General features: G+C 40.4%; 2 protein-coding genes across 3 annotated transcripts in view; one reads left to right on the top strand and one right to left on the bottom strand.

The window, feature by feature from the left end:
• GLT8D1 (glycosyltransferase 8 domain containing 1) lies at positions 1-13,954 on the top strand. 2 transcript variants are annotated; one of them, XM_048487955.1, is made up of 10 exons: positions 1-552; positions 3,273-3,326; positions 3,423-3,521; positions 4,626-4,842; positions 6,945-7,062; positions 7,558-7,642; positions 8,569-8,681; positions 10,025-10,191; positions 11,675-11,787; positions 12,288-13,954. In XM_048487955.1, the coding sequence occupies exons 2-10, from the start codon at positions 3,311-3,313 to the stop codon at positions 12,476-12,478; spliced, it is 1,119 nt and encodes a 372-aa protein (XP_048343912.1). In that variant the 5' UTR covers positions 1-552; positions 3,273-3,310; the 3' UTR covers positions 12,479-13,954. The 2 variants fall into 2 exon arrangements, with proteins under 2 accessions (XP_048343912.1, XP_048343911.1); XM_048487954.1 differs by lacking the exon at positions 1-552 and adding an exon at positions 560-822.
• GNL3 (G protein nucleolar 3) overlaps positions 13,875-17,698 on the bottom strand; it is an 18,777-nt gene continuing 14,953 nt past the window's right edge. The window contains exons 11-15 of the mRNA XM_048487952.1: positions 17,330-17,472; positions 16,751-16,887; positions 15,139-15,320; positions 14,556-14,637; positions 13,875-14,461 (exon numbers count right to left, since the gene is read on the bottom strand). Coding sequence (XP_048343909.1) covers positions 14,394-14,461; positions 14,556-14,637; positions 15,139-15,320; positions 16,751-16,887; positions 17,330-17,472 — 612 coding nt within the window. The 3' untranslated portion in view covers positions 13,875-14,393. The remainder of the gene's footprint in view (positions 14,462-14,555; positions 14,638-15,138; positions 15,321-16,750; positions 16,888-17,329; positions 17,473-17,698) is intronic.

Genomic DNA, 17,698 nt, shown 5'->3' on the forward strand with positions numbered 1-17,698 from the left:
CCCACCCACAACCCGCTCACCATCTGCGTAGGGAAGGATCGGAATATTTGGAACATTTTGCCCCGTCCCGCAGCCAAGTCTCGAACACACGGATCGCTGTTCCGGTTGGCAGAGCCACGAGGAGGAGGAGGCGGCAGCTCTCGGGTTTGGTTGGTCTCAAGGCCCAAATCGGAGGCCGAGTCTGACGGGGTCTCGCACCGCGGAACCGGAAAAGGGTCTCACCGAGAACTGGTGTCCTTTGCAGAAAAATCGACAAAAAAATCGGCAGCGGAAGTACCAGCGGGCGCTTCCGGATCTTTAGAGGCCGATCGGATGCGCAAGGCGGGGCCTGCCGCCCTCGCCGGAACCGCCGTTTCCTTGCGCCGCCTCATCCTTCGTCGCTCTTCAGGCCCGTCTAAATTTACCAGAGCGCGGCGCTACGTCTCCATGGCAACGGGCACGCAAGACTCCCAAGGACCCTCTGGGCCCTCACTAGCATCGAGGGGTCTAACTCAGTGCCAGCCCGAGTTATTATTTGGTCCGCCTTCTCGCAGCGTTTGTAAGCGGCCGTGGGTACGCGCTTTCCACCCTATCTCGCAATCAGACTTGCTTTACAGGCGCGGTTGTTTTCTGGTCAGGCGCTGCATTAGGCAGCCTATTGAACTCCCGCAGCTGACAACTTGCTGCTGTTGAGTTGGCATTTCGTTGGTGGCTGCTGGTCTGCATGAAGGCAAGGAGGAAGGGATAGAAAGGGCTCCGTTTTCTGGGCAAACAAGCAAGACTACGAGAAATAGAAAGAGTTCTTCGGCCTTCGTTTCCCCTGCTTGCTGCAAGGACTTCCATGTGCGTGAATTTTCGTACTCCATGGTTTAGTATTGCTAGTTCTCTGCCTTTTAATTTATGGAGCCCATCCAGTCAGCGGGCTCGCCTTTGCCAAACGAGTCCCTTTTGGAGGATGTGGGCTTCCAATTTTGCATCCCATTCAGAGGTTGTAAGTTTGCATACAGTTGGTTTATTGCTGAGAAGGATCCCCAAGGCAGCTTACATAAGGCGATGGACATAATGTGACTGTGTTTTGTACTGTGAGAGTGGAAGGATTTAGACAAAAATTTAGGTAGAGGAAAAGTTTTGGTTTAATTCAAACAAAATCAAATATTGTTCCTGTTTCAGACTAGGATGTGATAAAGCAGAAATCAATTTAATAATCTGCAGAGTATTATAAAGTATTTAAATAACTGCTGTAAAACTGAATTGCTCTTCTTGTGATGGTTGGGTGGTAACTGACAGAATGCCAGATTCCGTATGGGCCCATGCGGAATCTACCAATTTGAAGTTATATTAAAATGTGAGCAGTCAAGACTTATTGGATATGTAAACTGAGTATAGAGGGCTATGTAATTGAGACACAGTTTGTCTCATCACTTATATTTTGCTGAGAAATATGTGAATGAAATTGGTGATTTGGTTGCAAGCAGCTAATGTGCTCTAAGAAATCTCACTAAAATTAGTGAAGCTGAATGTAAGTTATGGCAAACGAGGCTAATTTATTAACCATACGTATATTTAACTTAATCCTAAATGTGGAGTGTTTCTTTTGCTGTACATTTTTATAGTTCTAATGTTCATTTTTGTAGTTCTACTGTTCATAGTCTTCCAAAATGCTGTTTGTCATTGAGAATTGGAACTATGAAATAGCATACTAGCAACACACTGAGAAGACTGCAGCCAACTATCTTATCCTGCATCTTCATGAGTTCAAATCTCCCTGATTTGCATAGTTAATAAGGTGGAAAAGGTCACTCTAATGCAGGTGATGCGAAATGCACATGCAAAGTAGCAGATTGTAGAATGTAGCATTAATAGCCTGCATAGTGAAAGTAATGAATGTGCCCAGTGTTTCAATGGGCCTAAAGTGAACAACAGTGTATTTAGAGTAGCTAAAATTCTAATGTTAACATGTCAGCACAATACCTGTCTATGCTACAATCCTGTTGTGTGCTAACATTGCAGATGCACTGGCTGGGAATCAATTTAAATGAGATGCTGCGTGTGTGAAAAATAGCATGGGTAAATGCTGTTCTACTGATAATATGTTTAGCATCAAGTAATGCTGAGGCAAAGATGACTTGAATCTCACAGGGGTTCAGGGTTTGGCATGTAGATTTCACAGGGTCAAGTCTTTACACCTATCCTGTTTAATTTATACATGAGACCTTTGAGATTGTCTGGATCTTGGGAGCTTGGCATCATCAGTATGCTTGTGATGCTTGGCTCTGTTTCTTTGAAAAAGATACTAGAGATAGCTGTTTCTGTGCTGGGCCAGTGCCTGGTAGCTGTGGGCAACATGGCATTTATGATGGCTGGTAAAGTGGAAACTCTGGAAGAGATTTCCCTGCCCACAGTGGGTGACCTTGAAGTGAAGCTTGACTACCTTGGGTATTGTTGGAGCCAGCATTTGTTTTAGATCAGGTGAATTCAGTGATGATAAATCCCTCTTAACAATTGCATTTGGTGCAGACACTGTTATCCTTCCTGAGTTGTGCAGATAATGTTAAATTAATCCATTCTAATGTGACTTAGAGGCAAAATTAAAGCAATGTGCATGAAGACAATCCATAAGTTTCAGTTGGTGCAACCTGTTGCTGGAGCACTGAAATAGTAGCATAGTGTTACTGCCGCCTTAGAACAGCTACATAGGTGACTAGTATGTTTCCAACTTCAGTTCAAGGTGATGGTCTTATACTATCTGCAACCAGCTTATGGATCTGTTTATCACCTCAAATCCCCATATAGCCTCCTTCTACTGGAACTCTCCTTCTTTGAGTCATCTGGCCACAGAGCAGGCCTGTTTTTTCTTAGTGGCAACTAAACTATCGAGGAACACTGTCCCTGAGGAAGTGAGGAGCTTATTTTTTTGTTGTAAAAAATGTCATGCTGTCTTTTTTAGGCAGACTTTCTGTGCTTCATCCATGAGTGTATTTCTGAAGGAAAGTAATTTTTTTCTCTTTTAATGCTGGATTGTTTTGAACCTGCAGGCCTGATTTTTCTACCAGTGTGTGTGTGTGTGTGTGTGTGTGTGTTTGTGTGGGGGTATTATTGCTTTCATAAATACACAGAATTGTTTGTGCACATGGTAATATCCTAAGTGAATTTTTACTTAAACATTATTTGATGACATGTGATAAAGCTGTTTAATATTTGAATGTGAATGTGTAATGGTTTACATATTTGAATGTGTAATGGTTTACATATTTTGCATGTTTGTAAAGTGGTTCTTTGCTTCCTTTTTGTAGATTTTTAAAGAGGCTCCACTTCTCATCATAAGGACAAAATGACACTCAGAAAAGGTTCTCTTTTTTTTACCAAATAGTAAAACGTTTTGTTAAAATATGCAAAAGTTGCCAGATTGTTGTTATTCTGACTTTATTTTTCTTCCATTTCAGTAAACATTTTCATCCTGGTACTTGCTCTTGTTATATTTCTATTAGTTCTGCATCACAACATACTAGGTCTCAGTGACCTCTTGAAAACAGAATGGTCAGGTACAGTTACCTTTTGTTTTATATATACATTTCAGAAACATTGGCTATTTGATGACGTGCCATTATATTAAACTTTTTTTACACCTGACTGGTTTCTCTTCCAGTATCAGATGTGTTCTACCCAGACATTTTTGCTTGATTGGTAAAAACAGTAAGAGGGCCATCTGAATTCTGTCACTGTATGTGCTAGTTTATATACCCAGTAGGCCTTCTTGCCAGAGGAGGTAGAAAAACCTTTAAAAGGAAGGCTTGTGACTCAAATGGTAGAGTATTTGCTTTGCATTAAGAAGGTCCAACGTTCGGTCTTGAGCACTTGCAGTTGAAGGGAATCTCAAATAGCAGGTGTTGGGAAGACGTGTGTTTGCATAAGACCTTGGAGAGAAACTCCAGTCAGAGGCTGTTGTGCTAGGCAGGCTGATGGTTTGATGTGGCATAAGGATGTTTTTGTTCATGTCCATGGCTGAAAATACTTTATTTCTGTAGCAATGGGTCCTAGTGATTGTTTCCTGCTGTAGTGTAGTGGTTAAGAGCAGGTGCACTCTAATCTGGAGAACCAGGTTTGATTCTCTGCTCTGCCGCATTAGCTGTGGAGGCTTATCCTGTGAACCAGATTAGCTTCTGCACTCCAGCACATACTAGCTGGGTGACCTTGGGCTAGTCACAGTTCTTCGGAGCTCTCTCAGCCCCACCCACCTCACAGGGTGTTTGTTGTGGGCGTGGGGGGAAGGGAAAGGAGATTGTCAGCCACGTTGGGTCTCCAAGGGGGGATATAAATCCAAACTACTACTACTACTCCTCATTAAATGACATGGCACCAGGCATTGCTGGCCATGGAACAGTCCTTTTTGAAGATGGCTTCATGGCTTTGCTGAGCCATGAGTTTACATCTTAGCTGCTTTACAAGAAATACTACAGCATTTGCAGATGTTTTTTAACATGAAGTTTGATTCTAATTATTCCACTGAAAATGTTACCAATTTAAATGGTAGAAAGTTGAACATATGCTCAACTTTCTTGTTGAAATCAACATGGCTTCAAAATGTTTAATGTTGACTGGCTGCAATGTTTTATGTATAACTGTTACATTCCATTCTGTGCCTGCAGATTCAAGTCCTTTGGGACTTCAGCCAATAGATTTTATTCCTGAGGCTCCTCAAAGATTGGCAGATGACAATAATGACAAAGAAATACCTGTGGTCATTACAGCCTCTGATGACAGGCTTGGGGGTGTAATTGCAGCTGTAAACAGCATTCACCAAAACACCAAGTCCAACGTGGCATTCCATATTGTCACTCTGAATGATACAGTGGACCATTTGAGGTAAAGAGTACACTCAAAATGTTGCTAAACTTAGGCTCATTCCGCACACGCAAAATAATGCACCTTCAAGCTGCTTTCACAACTGTTTTTGCCATTCCGCACAGCTTCAAAGAGCCCTGAAAGCAGCTTGAAAGTGCATTATTCTGCGTGTGCGGAATGAGCCTTAGCTACTTTAAGCAAGTTAAGAGTATTTCCAGGTTCAGTAAAGTATAATTTAGGAAAACAACATCCTTTCTCCTATCTCTCAATCCTGCAATCTCATCAATAAGTAATTATATGTGTTGTACAAACAATTTCCTCTCTATAGTAAACCCCCCCCCACAAAACTCTTCTCTTCCCAAGACTGTTTATAATATTTGGTATAAAAATACAGCCAAGATGAAGGAGGAGTTATTAACCGTGATAATTTCTATGCAGCAGCTCCTGATTGCAGCATGTTAAGGAATCTGTTTTTGAAGGCACTAAAAGTGAAGGGCTCCTCCTGTCTGGACCTTATTAATTTCTGTTAGGTTGGTGCAGGACTTGCTAAAAATTTATCTCTATCTTACTGAATCATAGCATGTGACAGTGTTTGATTGGGAAGACCTTGATTCAAATATTGGTCCAACCAGGAAGCTTGCTCAGTGGCCATGGATCTGTTACTCTGTTTCAACCATAATTTTTCCTACAGAATTCTTTTGAAAATTAAAATGAAATACTTCCCACGTATACTGCCCCACCCTGTTTGAAAGAATGATAAAATAAGAGACATCAACTCTTTCTCACCTCTCAGTTTTAATTGATATTTTACTTTTCTTATTGAAAAGGATATAGCTGAGAGACACAATGGTGATGGAAAGGGCCTTCAAGTTACAGCTGACTTGCAGTGATTCCTTAGGGTTTTCAAAGAAAGAGAAATTCAGAGTAACCTTCTGAAATACTGCTACACAGGTGGAACCTGAGTAATATTTCAAAACCACATGCTTATGTAAAAAAAACCCCTCTTTTGTTGGTAGATCTTGAATTGAGTCTTTGCTTTATGTTGAATTTGAAGAAAGTATAATTTTGCTGGAAAACAGGCATAAGCTAGTGATGTGTGTTTCTAGTAGCTTTTCTGATAGTTAAATAAGTAGTAATATTTTTAAAGATTTACCTTAAAGTACTTGAACAGTACTTTGGTTTCTAGAAATATGGACTCCAGCTTTTGGTCTTATGTCTTTAACAAAGTGGTTATTTGTAATCAGATCTGACCCATTTGTAATCAGATCAGTCCATAATGGGTCCCATTTCTATTACTTAATTGTGAAATCAAATCAGAAGCAACAAAAGGCAATTGGAAGGTTTTTGATGTGATTTGTAATGTAATCCTGTTACATTTAGCCAGCTTATTTGCTTGTACATCTGCTTTTGTTAATGTCCTCAGCTTGTACCCAATGGCTGAAAGCAAAACCTCAGTTTCTTCCCCTTTCTCACATCAGCTCTGGAGCTGAAAGGGAATGAGAGAGGGGACAGTGCAGAAATCCACATGCCTTCTATTGGTAGTTCTTTGGATATCAATTCTGGGTTTGGATCCAGACTAAATTTTCCAGTAACAGAGTGAACAGCATGTAGAAGTCTGAAGCCGGATGGGGGAAATGGAGAAAATTGCCAATTTAGTCTGAATCCAGTTTCTTATTTTTATTTATCCTCTGAACTATCTTATAAGGTATTTGCATTTTGGGATGGGGGGGTTGAGAGGTGAATGAGCATCACGTAGGGCAGGCTGGGACTAATGGTGATGTTATGTTTATGATATTTTTCCCATGTGAAATGTTAGGATTATTGTTATTTGCTGCTTATATTGCTTATGTTTATTGATGTTTTTACTATTTTGTAATGTTATGCCTATTGATGCTTTGTTGATTGACTATGATCCATGATGTTTGTTGTTTATATTACTATTGTTCGCCGTCCTGAGCCCTACGGGGGAGGGTGGGGTATAAATCGAATAATGAAATGAAATGAATGCACATCAAAGACTGACATTAATTTCACTAGATGTCCAGTACAAGTTGAAGAAGAAAATTATTCCAATTAGTTTTTAAAACGGCATGTGATGTTCTGTTGCTGTCTTCCTTGTGCAGATCATGGCTTAGTAAAACGAGTCTGAAAAATGTAAAATACCAGATTTTGGATTTTGACCCCCATTTGTTGGATGGGAAAGTGAGGATCGACTCAGAAATGCTCAACTCCATAAAACCTGTAAGAACTAATTCAGTAATGTTAATCTAAAACCCCCCAAAAAGTATGACATGCTGGATAATTGCTGATAATTCACGTGTGAATACAGAGATGAAGTATTTTTGGAGGGTGGGGGGAAGGAATCTAATCTGCAATTACTGATGTGACCAGAGCTCTTGATGAAACACGATTCCTCTGTTAATATGGGATAACCTGACAGGAACATTAGAATGTTCGAAATAATTCAGTTTTAATATTTAACCTTAGGATAGTAGAAACTATCAATGGGAGACTAATGCTTAACAAACCAGACACTGCTAACTAGTGAGAGGCTTTCTGTTTTCCTACAAACAGCCTATTCTCATGCTGGATTATGGAATTAGTTTGATCCTGGCCTGTTTTTAATTGTAGCAGCATTGAATTGAATGGGAATATCTTCCTACTGAACTTCTGTGCTTTGGCAAGCATAGTTCACAACATGTTTGCTGAAGGAACATTTCTTATATTTTCCTCTAGCTAACCTTTGCAAGATTCTATCTGCCTAATTGGGTCCCTAATGCAGAAAAGGCTATCTATTTGGATGATGATGTGATTGTACAAGGTATGGTGACCTTTCTTCTTACATGTAACAAGTTAGGTCGAAAGAATTACCTTTCTTTAAACAATTTAATCAGGGATCTTGTCTTAAAAAACCAACTCTTACACAAACACCCTCACAAAGGTATGAACCCTCCTGTAATTATGACTACTCTCCTGATATTGGTACCATCAAAATAGTGTGTAATTGCAGCAAATCTACTACCAATATATAAAATGAAGCTGGGGATTCTCTATGAGATGCTTAGGTTTTGAGAAAGGCTTTGAAAATAAATTGATAATAATCTTTCCTAATGGTATGGCACAGAATGTACTCTAATACATGTCTCATTTTTATTGTAAGGATCTAACGGTTAGTTCCTCCTTCATTTTATCCTCCAGACAATCCAGTTAAGTGTATTCATCTGAAAAAGGGGCATGTGGTGAAGCCATGATCTTTCACAGCTGCGTCAAGATATGAATTTGGTCCCAGTTTGACATTTTAACCACCGAGTACTGATGTTTAGTATAGCATTTACATAAGAATGCAGTCCCATTTGAGATGAAATTATCAGAGGCAAAATTGATTGGCATATAAATTGCCACTTTAGATGTATTTAGAATTTGTGGTAGCTACTCGGGTTTTGGTTGTTGTTTTTAGAACAGCAAATTCCCATGCTGTATCTGGAACTGCTTTGAAAAGTTTTGTCATGTGGCAAGGAAAAGTCTTACTTGGGAATTGTAAGTTTAGGGAGGCCTTGTGTCCATGGAAGTACTTCGAACCTGGTATATGTTCTTAACTTAGTAATATTGCTTTGAATGGGATCAAATTTGTGCTGAACATGTGTGCACTGGAAAGCATATATCCAGAAATATTTGCTGAATATTTAACTATATGTGGAGAGTCTGGTTTGGTTTTGCTACCAGTTTTTATTGATGATTTATTTTCAGGTGATATCCTTGAACTTTATAACACTAAACTGCAACCTGGTCATGCAGCTGCATTTTCAGATGATTGTGACTCTACCACAAACAAGTTTGCAGTCCGTGGAGCAGGAAACCAGGTGTGCATGGCAAAATTATGAAAGATACAGGTCCAGTGTCTTACAAGTTGTCTCTACTTTTGTGGTTTTATTTGTTACTTAACAGTTTTACAGTGGTGTTTCTTGGCTTGTTTTTTCACATATTGCATAAACAGAGTTGTTAATGGCAGGGTGAACATGATTCAAATCACTAGTCCATAAGACTACATTTAAATCCTTCTTAACATCACTTTTCATATCTTTATTGCACTGTTTCCATTTTGAATGCATGCCTGCCTTACACATAGGAGAAACGTCATTAAAATATTCACAAACTGGGTCTCTTTTACGGCCTGCTGCTATTACAGGTTTTCTCTTACGAGGAGCAAATAATATGATAAACTTCAGGCTATTCACACAAAGATCCCAAGATCTATACAGTATTCTGCTCAAAAGGTTTCATTTTTATTTTTACTGCTAGGCCCTCCCTCCTCATGCTTAGCAGATCTTGTGCAGATCTAATCTACTCCAAACAATCTTCTATTTATTGAACTTCTTGAAACTTAGCACTTAATGGGCATTGATTCTGTGTATGTAGATTTGCAAAGGAACAATTCTGTATGTTTTTATAATGTTTTTACTGCGAAGAGGTTATCTCTGCAGTTTTAAGAACTTCAAAATCAAACAACTGTGATAATATCTTTGAGACAGAAAAATTGCCCAAACTAATCTTAGATAAACCGTTAGAAGAGCATAACATTGTGATTGGATTAATGCAATTCATTTAGCAACACATTTAAACATTGCAGGAATGTATAGCCTCATCCTACATAATTAAAAACGAATCCTTATTTCATTAAATCTGATTTAAATCTAAAAATCTGATTGAAATTTTAAAAATGATTTTTATCCACCCTAGTTAATGGTAAAGAGTCAATTTTTTTAAAAAATAGGTAAACATAATCTCCTGTGCAGATACCAGGCATTAATGACCCCTGGGGTGATGTCACATTATAACATTTACTAGACAATGGATACTCATTTTACTGACCTTGGAAAGATGGGAGGCTGAGTCGACCTTGAGCTGGTTACCTGAAACTGACTTCTGGTGGGATCAATCTCAGAGCTTTGACTATAGTACGGCAGCTTACTACCCTGTACTACAGGGCTCTTATAAAGGGTGAGAGTTAAAGTTAATTACATTTGTATACTGGAGATGTATGCCAAGTAATTTTTAACACAAACCATCAGACTGTTTTGGGCGACAGTAGGCCTAAAAGTATGGATTTTTTCCCCTTAATGACAAAACTGAAACGTTTTGGCTGTCTGCAGTGAGAGGAGACACATGTAACTGAGACGGAGATTCAATTTCTGTTTATTTCCAGTATAATTACATTGGATTTCTTGATTATAAAAAAGAAGCAATTCGGAAACTGTCCATGAAAGCAAGTACGTGCTCTTTCAATCCAGGTGTTTTTGTTGCCAATCTAACAGAATGGAAGCTACAAAATGTCACCAAGCAACTGGAGAAATGGATGGCAGTTAATGTGGTGTGAGTATACCCAGATTTGAATTTCACATCTTGTTTCACGTGGGTTGAGGCTACTGTATTGTAGAAATCTGAAAGTACTGCTCTCAGGTTGTATTTAGACGGCTATCAAATTTCATCTTGTGTCTCTGTTGTTGCTCCTTTATCACCACCTTGTCTCTAAACCATTTTCTACATCATGCTTTCCATCGTGAAAGTACCTTAGAACCTTCACAAAGAGCTGATACAGCATAGTGGCTAAGTATTTTAGCTATGAATTGGGAAGGTTCAGATTTCTCCTGTGCCCTGGATTTACTTTGTGACTTTAGGCAAGTTGCTCCTTTTTATCCTCAGCCTCCCATTTGTAATATAACAAGTAATGCATTAAAGGATCATCACAAAATACTGTATGTGAAGCACTTTGATCACCTATTCTGGCCTACATTTAATGCTGAAAAAGCACAAGTGGATGAATAGACCTAGAAAATTGGACCAGTTTAAAGAAAGGAGTATTCTTGGCAGACCTGAAGGACTCTGGAAAATATAGCCAATAAATAAATATCCCTCAACACAGAAAAAACTCTGCTCAGCTAGACAACATAAACTCACTAAGAGAGGTGGGGAACCAATTGAAAAGAACTGCTGGAGAAAATTACCAGGCCTACTGCTGCCTCTTTTTTGAGGGCTGGAGCCCTGCCTTTTCCGCAGAGGCTGTAACACTACTGGTGGGCAGGGCTTAAGTAGGGGAGATGGCACTGCTTACCCTCTTCACCACTGATGCTGCCCCACTGATGGCTCCTCTTGTCTATGAACAGTGGAGGAATGAGAGGTGCTCTGCTGTTATTAATAAGCTCCCCCAACCTCTATATTTGCTTAACCCAAAAAGGTCTTGACTGCCCAAAGCTGTCTAAATTATCCTGCTTAAGATCAATGTGATATGGGATGCTGATGGGTAACCCGCCTTGTATATGCTCTATTACTGTTTTAGCCTTGCTTCCTAGGTGGTGGTTCTTTGTTCCTGTTTTATTTTTTGTCCCTACACATTAAGTTTTGGAGTAGAAAATTTTTGAATTGCTAAAGGGTTTACAAATGCTGTTAATAATTCTTATGTGTAAGACAACGGCTTTGTTGGGTAGGGAGGGGTTAGGGCTGAATGGGCATGGTTTTTCCAAGGCTATTATGGTTTGTGCCAAAGATAAGACTTGTTCACAGCTCAGTCTCCTAGTCATTACACTAGTTCTCAAGAATTTGGTCACAAAGTAGCTGCGGAAGTAACTTCCATTTGTTCTCTATAACCATATATCTCCAGGACAATTTAATTATAGACATTTAAATGACTTAGATTTTAATTGAAATGTGTAGTTTGTTAGATGATTTTATTGATATATTTATTTGATGACGTTGTTCGCTACTCTGATCCAGGCTTTGCTGGGGAAAGGTGGGGTATAAATTTAAAATAAAGTAACAAATCTTCAGTTAGGTTAACTTTCTATATACCTTTGTCTAGAGAGGAGATATACAGTAAGACTCTTGCAGGCAGCATCACTACACCCCCGCTGCTCATCGTATTTTACAAGCGGCATTCAAACATCGATCCTATGTGGAATGTACGCTATCTGGGTAAGTACAGGAGAAAAGCATTTGATGCTGGAATGATTGAGATTATATTCCTTTTTACCGCTGAACTTCAGAGATCTTGCAATGGAAGGAAAACTAGGTATAGTTCAGTGCGGCTGCACATGAGTCCATTCTCTGTCTTATCAGACCAACGGTGTTCTGAAGTTTGGCTTCTTTCTTAATTCGTGTACAGATACAATATATGACAACCAAATGCTTGGGGCAAATAATTGACTTTTTCCATCATGCCCATTTGAAGCTTAATGCTTCTGGTCTGATTCAGCAAGACTGCTCTTGTATTTTGAACTTTCATGACAGTCCATTCACTCAGCTACTTTGAAGAGAGGAAGAAGCGTAATTGTAGTAACAAAATCAAACTGCCCAGTTTGGTTAAAATCAGCATGTCAAAAAGATAGATTCACCCTTAACTTTTAAAAATCCCTGTTAACTGCTGTTGTTGCTATCAACAGATTATTTAATTATTATTGTCATTTAATCCAAAGGTTCTAGTGCTGGTAAAAGATACTCGCCACAGTTTGTGAAAGCTGCCAAGCTACTCCACTGGAATGGACATTTCAAACCATGGGGAAGGACAGCATCCTATGCAGAAGTCTGGGAAAAATGGTACATTCCTGACCCTACCAATCAGTTCAACCTCGTCCGGAGGCATGCGGATATGTATGAAACAAAATAATGGGATCTGATACACTTGTATTCTTGGGAAATTTACTGGCCCAATGAGTGAGACCAGCAATACTACATCCACCATTTCGTATTCAAATAGAGAAACCTTATGTACTTGAAATGTCATGCTTCAATGGCTTTCTGTAAATATTGCTGTTCTAATGGAGCAGGCATATCTCTACAAACGAACATTTTAAAACTGAATGAATTGCTCCTGAATTACCTTCTAGGGCTAAAAAGCATGTGACAGAACAAGCTGCTCCCAGGAATGGCCCACTGCTACAACTGGATGATGATCACACATCTTGCACAGCAACTTAAAATACTGAAAAGCTGATACCACTCTTTTTACTGAACCTGTGAATATATGCTTTATACTAAACACCTTCTCTTGGGAGAACATCTAGTCTCTAAGTTTGGGTGGCTGGCTGTTGTACCTCTCCCAAAGGGGATTCCTGGCAACGCCAAACAAAGTGTGACAACCTCCCCACCGCTGAAAAGCCCCCATAGCACACAATAGGCTTATGCCATCCAAAAGGGCTGCATAAATCATTGCTCACAGCTGCAAAGGGGCGAAAGACTGGGAGGAAGCCAACAAACATCTCCTATTCCCCCAAACACCGCCAGCAGCCACACACTGGCAAAACAGCCCCTCTGCAGAGGCAAGTGCCCTGAGGGAGGTGCAAATCCACTAGCACAGCCATAAGCTACTTCCAACGATGGAATCCCACCCCCATGGGTCTCTTGGAGAGTTTCCTATCAACACTAAAGGGATGTTTTCAAAACTGTGGAAGCAACTATTCAAAAACTTGCTATGAATTTCTTATGTGGAAATATTAATTTGTATTCGCTCATTGGTAAGTTTGTATTGCCTTCATTTGTTTTGTATAAAGCACTAAACTGGGGTAGCATACATAGTTAAATATGCTGAGTGAAAATGTAATACAGATAAATGCTGTTTGTAGCATTTGACAGAGCTCAATTCGCACAGTTCCTCAAGCTAAAACTTCACACGCACACAGAAAGAAGCAGTAACAATAAAGTGCTTTCCTGTAAAAAATTTAGATGTCTTGAAATCAGTTCTCAGGAGCAGGAATAGCTTTATGTCACCATGCCCTATACGCATTTGTTCTACTCCCCAAATAACTGATGGATGGCGGGAGAGACAGCAAAGGAAAACTGCATCTGCTTCTTCTAGGATAGAAGTTCTGTATTATAATATAGTCTTTGCCACTGAGGCTAAAATCTATTCAAACATATTCTTAAAGTCCAAAATGGTCTTCAAGGCATAAATGTGAATCAGCTAGATGTTTTGGCAACAAGCAGAGGTAATTGGTGAGCAACAAGCTACATCCAATTTATTCTCCTCCTTCCCCCAGACTGTCAGTCCCAATTGAAATACTGACTCCACTATGTACATTTTATTCACTTCAATATGTGTGACAAAGATGTACTGCTTTAAGCACAATAAACAAAAATACATATACAACATCTTCCAGGGATCTTTTCATAGCACAGAAAATGGTATTTCATCCCGATTGTCCTGCTATCCATTTTTTCTGATAACCTGTGCAAGGTTTACTCCTTTAGAATTCAATACACAGGTATTTCAGTACTGAATTTCTTTCACTGTGTATGATTAAAATCTTGGAAAATATCAGCTTTTCTCTTGAGAGACTCAGTTAATGAATCACTGGCCATTGGGCATCTTTCATGGCATGACACGCCTCACTGCTGGATGAAGCACTACCAGAGTTTTTTAAGTTTAGGCTGACTGATCAGCAGTACTGTATGATCAACACAATCGCCTCTAAATAACGCTCTATAAAATATGCACATAGTATCAGCATTGCTTTTGCCAGCATGCCTGTAGAGTCCAAATGCTGATTCCAGATCATTGGAGAACTCAACAACCCTTGGTTTACTTAGATGTAATCTGTATCAAAGTCATAGGCATCATCCAGGTCACTAGCCTTTGTGTTGAGCTGTGTACCTTTAGAAGATAAAAGAAAGACTGCATTCAATAGCTTGTCCTGAGTAGCAACACGGAACTACCGGTAGTTGTATGAGCTCTGCTTAACACGCACCTGTAGGCAACTTTCCCCATTCTGCATCCTTTACTGCCAGCTCTTCAGAGGTAGTTTTGCTGCTTGCCATTGTGTTGCTTTCCTGAAATACCGTGATAAAGGATACAATTCAGTAGGCTGACAAACAATCCAAAAAAGATATTACTTAGGATTATTCTTTCAAACAACATTCTTTAGAATTGGTTACTATGATCTCCAACCTTCAGGTAGAAAAGAGGATATAAGATTGTGATCTGGCTGCCCACTCCAGCCCTGTTCACATTACAGTTAATGCACATACAATCAGTGTACAATATACACTGAGTAAATTTCATGTTACTATCAACCATTAGGTTTAGCAGAACGTGAGACAAACCTTACATTTAACTAGGTACTATCCTCTCATTTCAACTGCAAAGTGAATGCATACCGGTTTCTCCTATGAACAGAAGTATACATTTACATGCAGGACACACGTGCATTCACAATAACATGAACAGGGCTTCTGTGCAACCAGGTCCTAAATGCCACTCCTTTTTAATCTTCATTAAGTATACCCATTATATGTGTTATAACTAGTTCTGTTACAGTTTACCACCTTTACCTCTTCACTTTCCATTCCATCCTCCTCATCTTTGTCTTCAGATAATTCCTCAGCATCTTCACTCACTTCCTTGTTCTTTTTTTCCAGTACTTCCTCTGGTACTTCAGTATCATCTATAATACCATCAGTGAAGCCAGGAGACTGAAATGCAATGCTACTTGCTGGATTTGGGTATTTGCTAGCTGTTAAAGAAATATCAGTTAAACATATTAGCACAACCTACTACCACTCTTCTAAAAAATTTCAGGAAAAGGCCAACAGTAAATCCCAGTATTTAGGGTGAGGAATAGTTTTTGCTTCCCCTTAGCCTTATCCAAAATGGCAGCTGGTTTATTTTTTCCCCACCGAACAACGTGACAGCTGTGGAAAATTAAACCTGCCTCTATCAGCATAGTCCCACTCAAATTCAGCTATCTAGAATTCCAGAGTGAGGGCAATAGAAACTTTCCCCCTTTTGATAATGAAAGTGCTGCTGCCTATTAGCAAAATAACTAGTATATCTGAAGTGGGGGGAGGGGGATGCAGCAAGACTAGCAGCTGCTGCAGATCTCTGACAGCCTGCAGGGCAGGGCAGGTCTACCAGGAGTTCATAAACAATCTGGATTAACCCATGGACCAGGAGGAGAAGGCGGGAACTTGCTGATGTGGCTCCTAAATATCTGGCTGAAGCTGAGCTATGGCATAAAGTCAGACAGCACTGCTGGGGTTCAAGCATTTCCACTCTACCTTACAGCTGACTGGCAGGGCAGGAGTGACAGTTACGGAGACTGGGACCAGATGTAGCACCCCTTGCAAGAGGTGGAGCTCAACTCCCAGGCAAATAGACACCCACCCTGCCACTCTGTCCTGTCTCCTGGGAAGGGTTGCTGACACATGCAAAGCTCGTGCTGCTTATGTGGTGGTATTAAGGCTAAGATGGCTCCTTGGAGAGAGGAGGAAGGTTGGAGAGAGGAGGAGAAAAGTGGAGGACAGAGGTAAACACTGAAGTCCTCTTCCCTCAGAGCAGTGATGGCGAACCTTTTTGAGACCGAGTGCCCAAATTGCAACCAAAACCCCACTTATTTATCGCAAAGTGCCAACCCGGCAATTGAATGCTGGGGTTTTAGTTTAGAAAAAAACGGTTGGCTCCCTCTTCCTCCACCCCACCCGCTTGAGCAGGGGCCAGCCTGCTCTAGCCTCCAGCAAGTCCCACGTGCACTGCTCTGTGCCTCTCTAGCATCTCTGCCTCCTCTGCGCCCCCCCCCCCAAGGCAGCAGCCACCCAGAGCACAGGCACCAGGTCCGCCAGCCAAGTCCTCCCTGCTCACCCCAGTGCACGCACATCGTGCTCAATGGCCCAGGCCAGCCTAGATGTGTTTGTGGGGGTGTGTGATTTTCTGCCCCCCACATGATGAACTCTGTGTGTGCGTGCCCACAGAGCGGGCTCCGAGTGCCACCTCTGGCACCTGTGCCATGGGTTCGCCATCACTGCCTCAGAGGCTAACAGAAGCAGGAGAGCAAGACTACAGGCAGAAGGGAAGGTGTGGGGGTTTAACTCCAACAATGATCTAAAAGAGAACTGGCATAACTTTTCTTTAAAGCATGGCCCACACAAAAGGGTTATGTAGCCTCACCTTTCAATGTGTTTTTGTTATCTTCTTCCAGTTCTTCAAAGCTAAAAGCTTGTTTCACTGCTGCTAAAGCTTCACTGGAAAGGTGTGGTGATGGGCTCCACAATACAGGGGGTCGTGAATGATAACTCATTTTGGCACTAAGAAAAAGTAACGTTTGCAGAAGCATGAAACATCATATACTCAAAACAGCAGCTATTCAGACACACATCTAATAACTACATGGTTCTGAAGGGGAGAGGGCAGAAAGACACATAATTGAGTGAATGTACTGACAATGCCCTTGCATCACACCTTCTATTATTAACGAAGGCAACTGCCTTTTTCAGTATAAACTGCCACTGCAATGTCTTCCTTAAGCTTAGTAAACAGGACAGAGAATCTACACAATCAAATTATGCATGTCTAATGACACATAGCATTTCATTTCACATAATATGCTTCCCCCTTGCCAAGTTTTTTTAATACAGTGGCTGCCAAGTACAGTTAATCTGGGTGGGCCTCAAGTCCTTCCAAGCATCGCACTCTTTTTGAGTGTCAGTGCGACAGCTTATTTTACCCAGGAAATTTCTAAATATTTACCCTGTCCAGTCACACAGCAGTATTTTTGCTGCACCTTCTGTGTTAGGGACACCTCCTTTTTTCAGCATTCCTCTCTTCTGAGCGAGTAGTGTTAAAAATTCCAAAGGATTTCGATAATCTGGAATATTGTAATACATCATGATCTAAAATAAATAGAAAACCCCATCAAATGTATCATTCTCAATTGCCATTGAATAAATCAGTTCTTGCACAATCTCAGCAGCATCTCCACAATTGGAGAAGAGTTACTTGAGAGCTAGTACCTAACATTAGCGCCTTTGATTTTTCTATTATTTATTGTCTTTTATTCCTTGTCACACAGCAAGAGCAGCATGTTCCTGCTCCAGTTAGGACAAGAGGCAGAACTGT

The sequence above is a fragment of the Sphaerodactylus townsendi genome, linkage group LG03 (genome assembly GCF_021028975.2).
Source record: "Sphaerodactylus townsendi isolate TG3544 linkage group LG03, MPM_Stown_v2.3, whole genome shotgun sequence".
Lineage (NCBI taxonomy): Eukaryota > Metazoa > Chordata > Lepidosauria > Squamata > Sphaerodactylidae > Sphaerodactylus > Sphaerodactylus townsendi.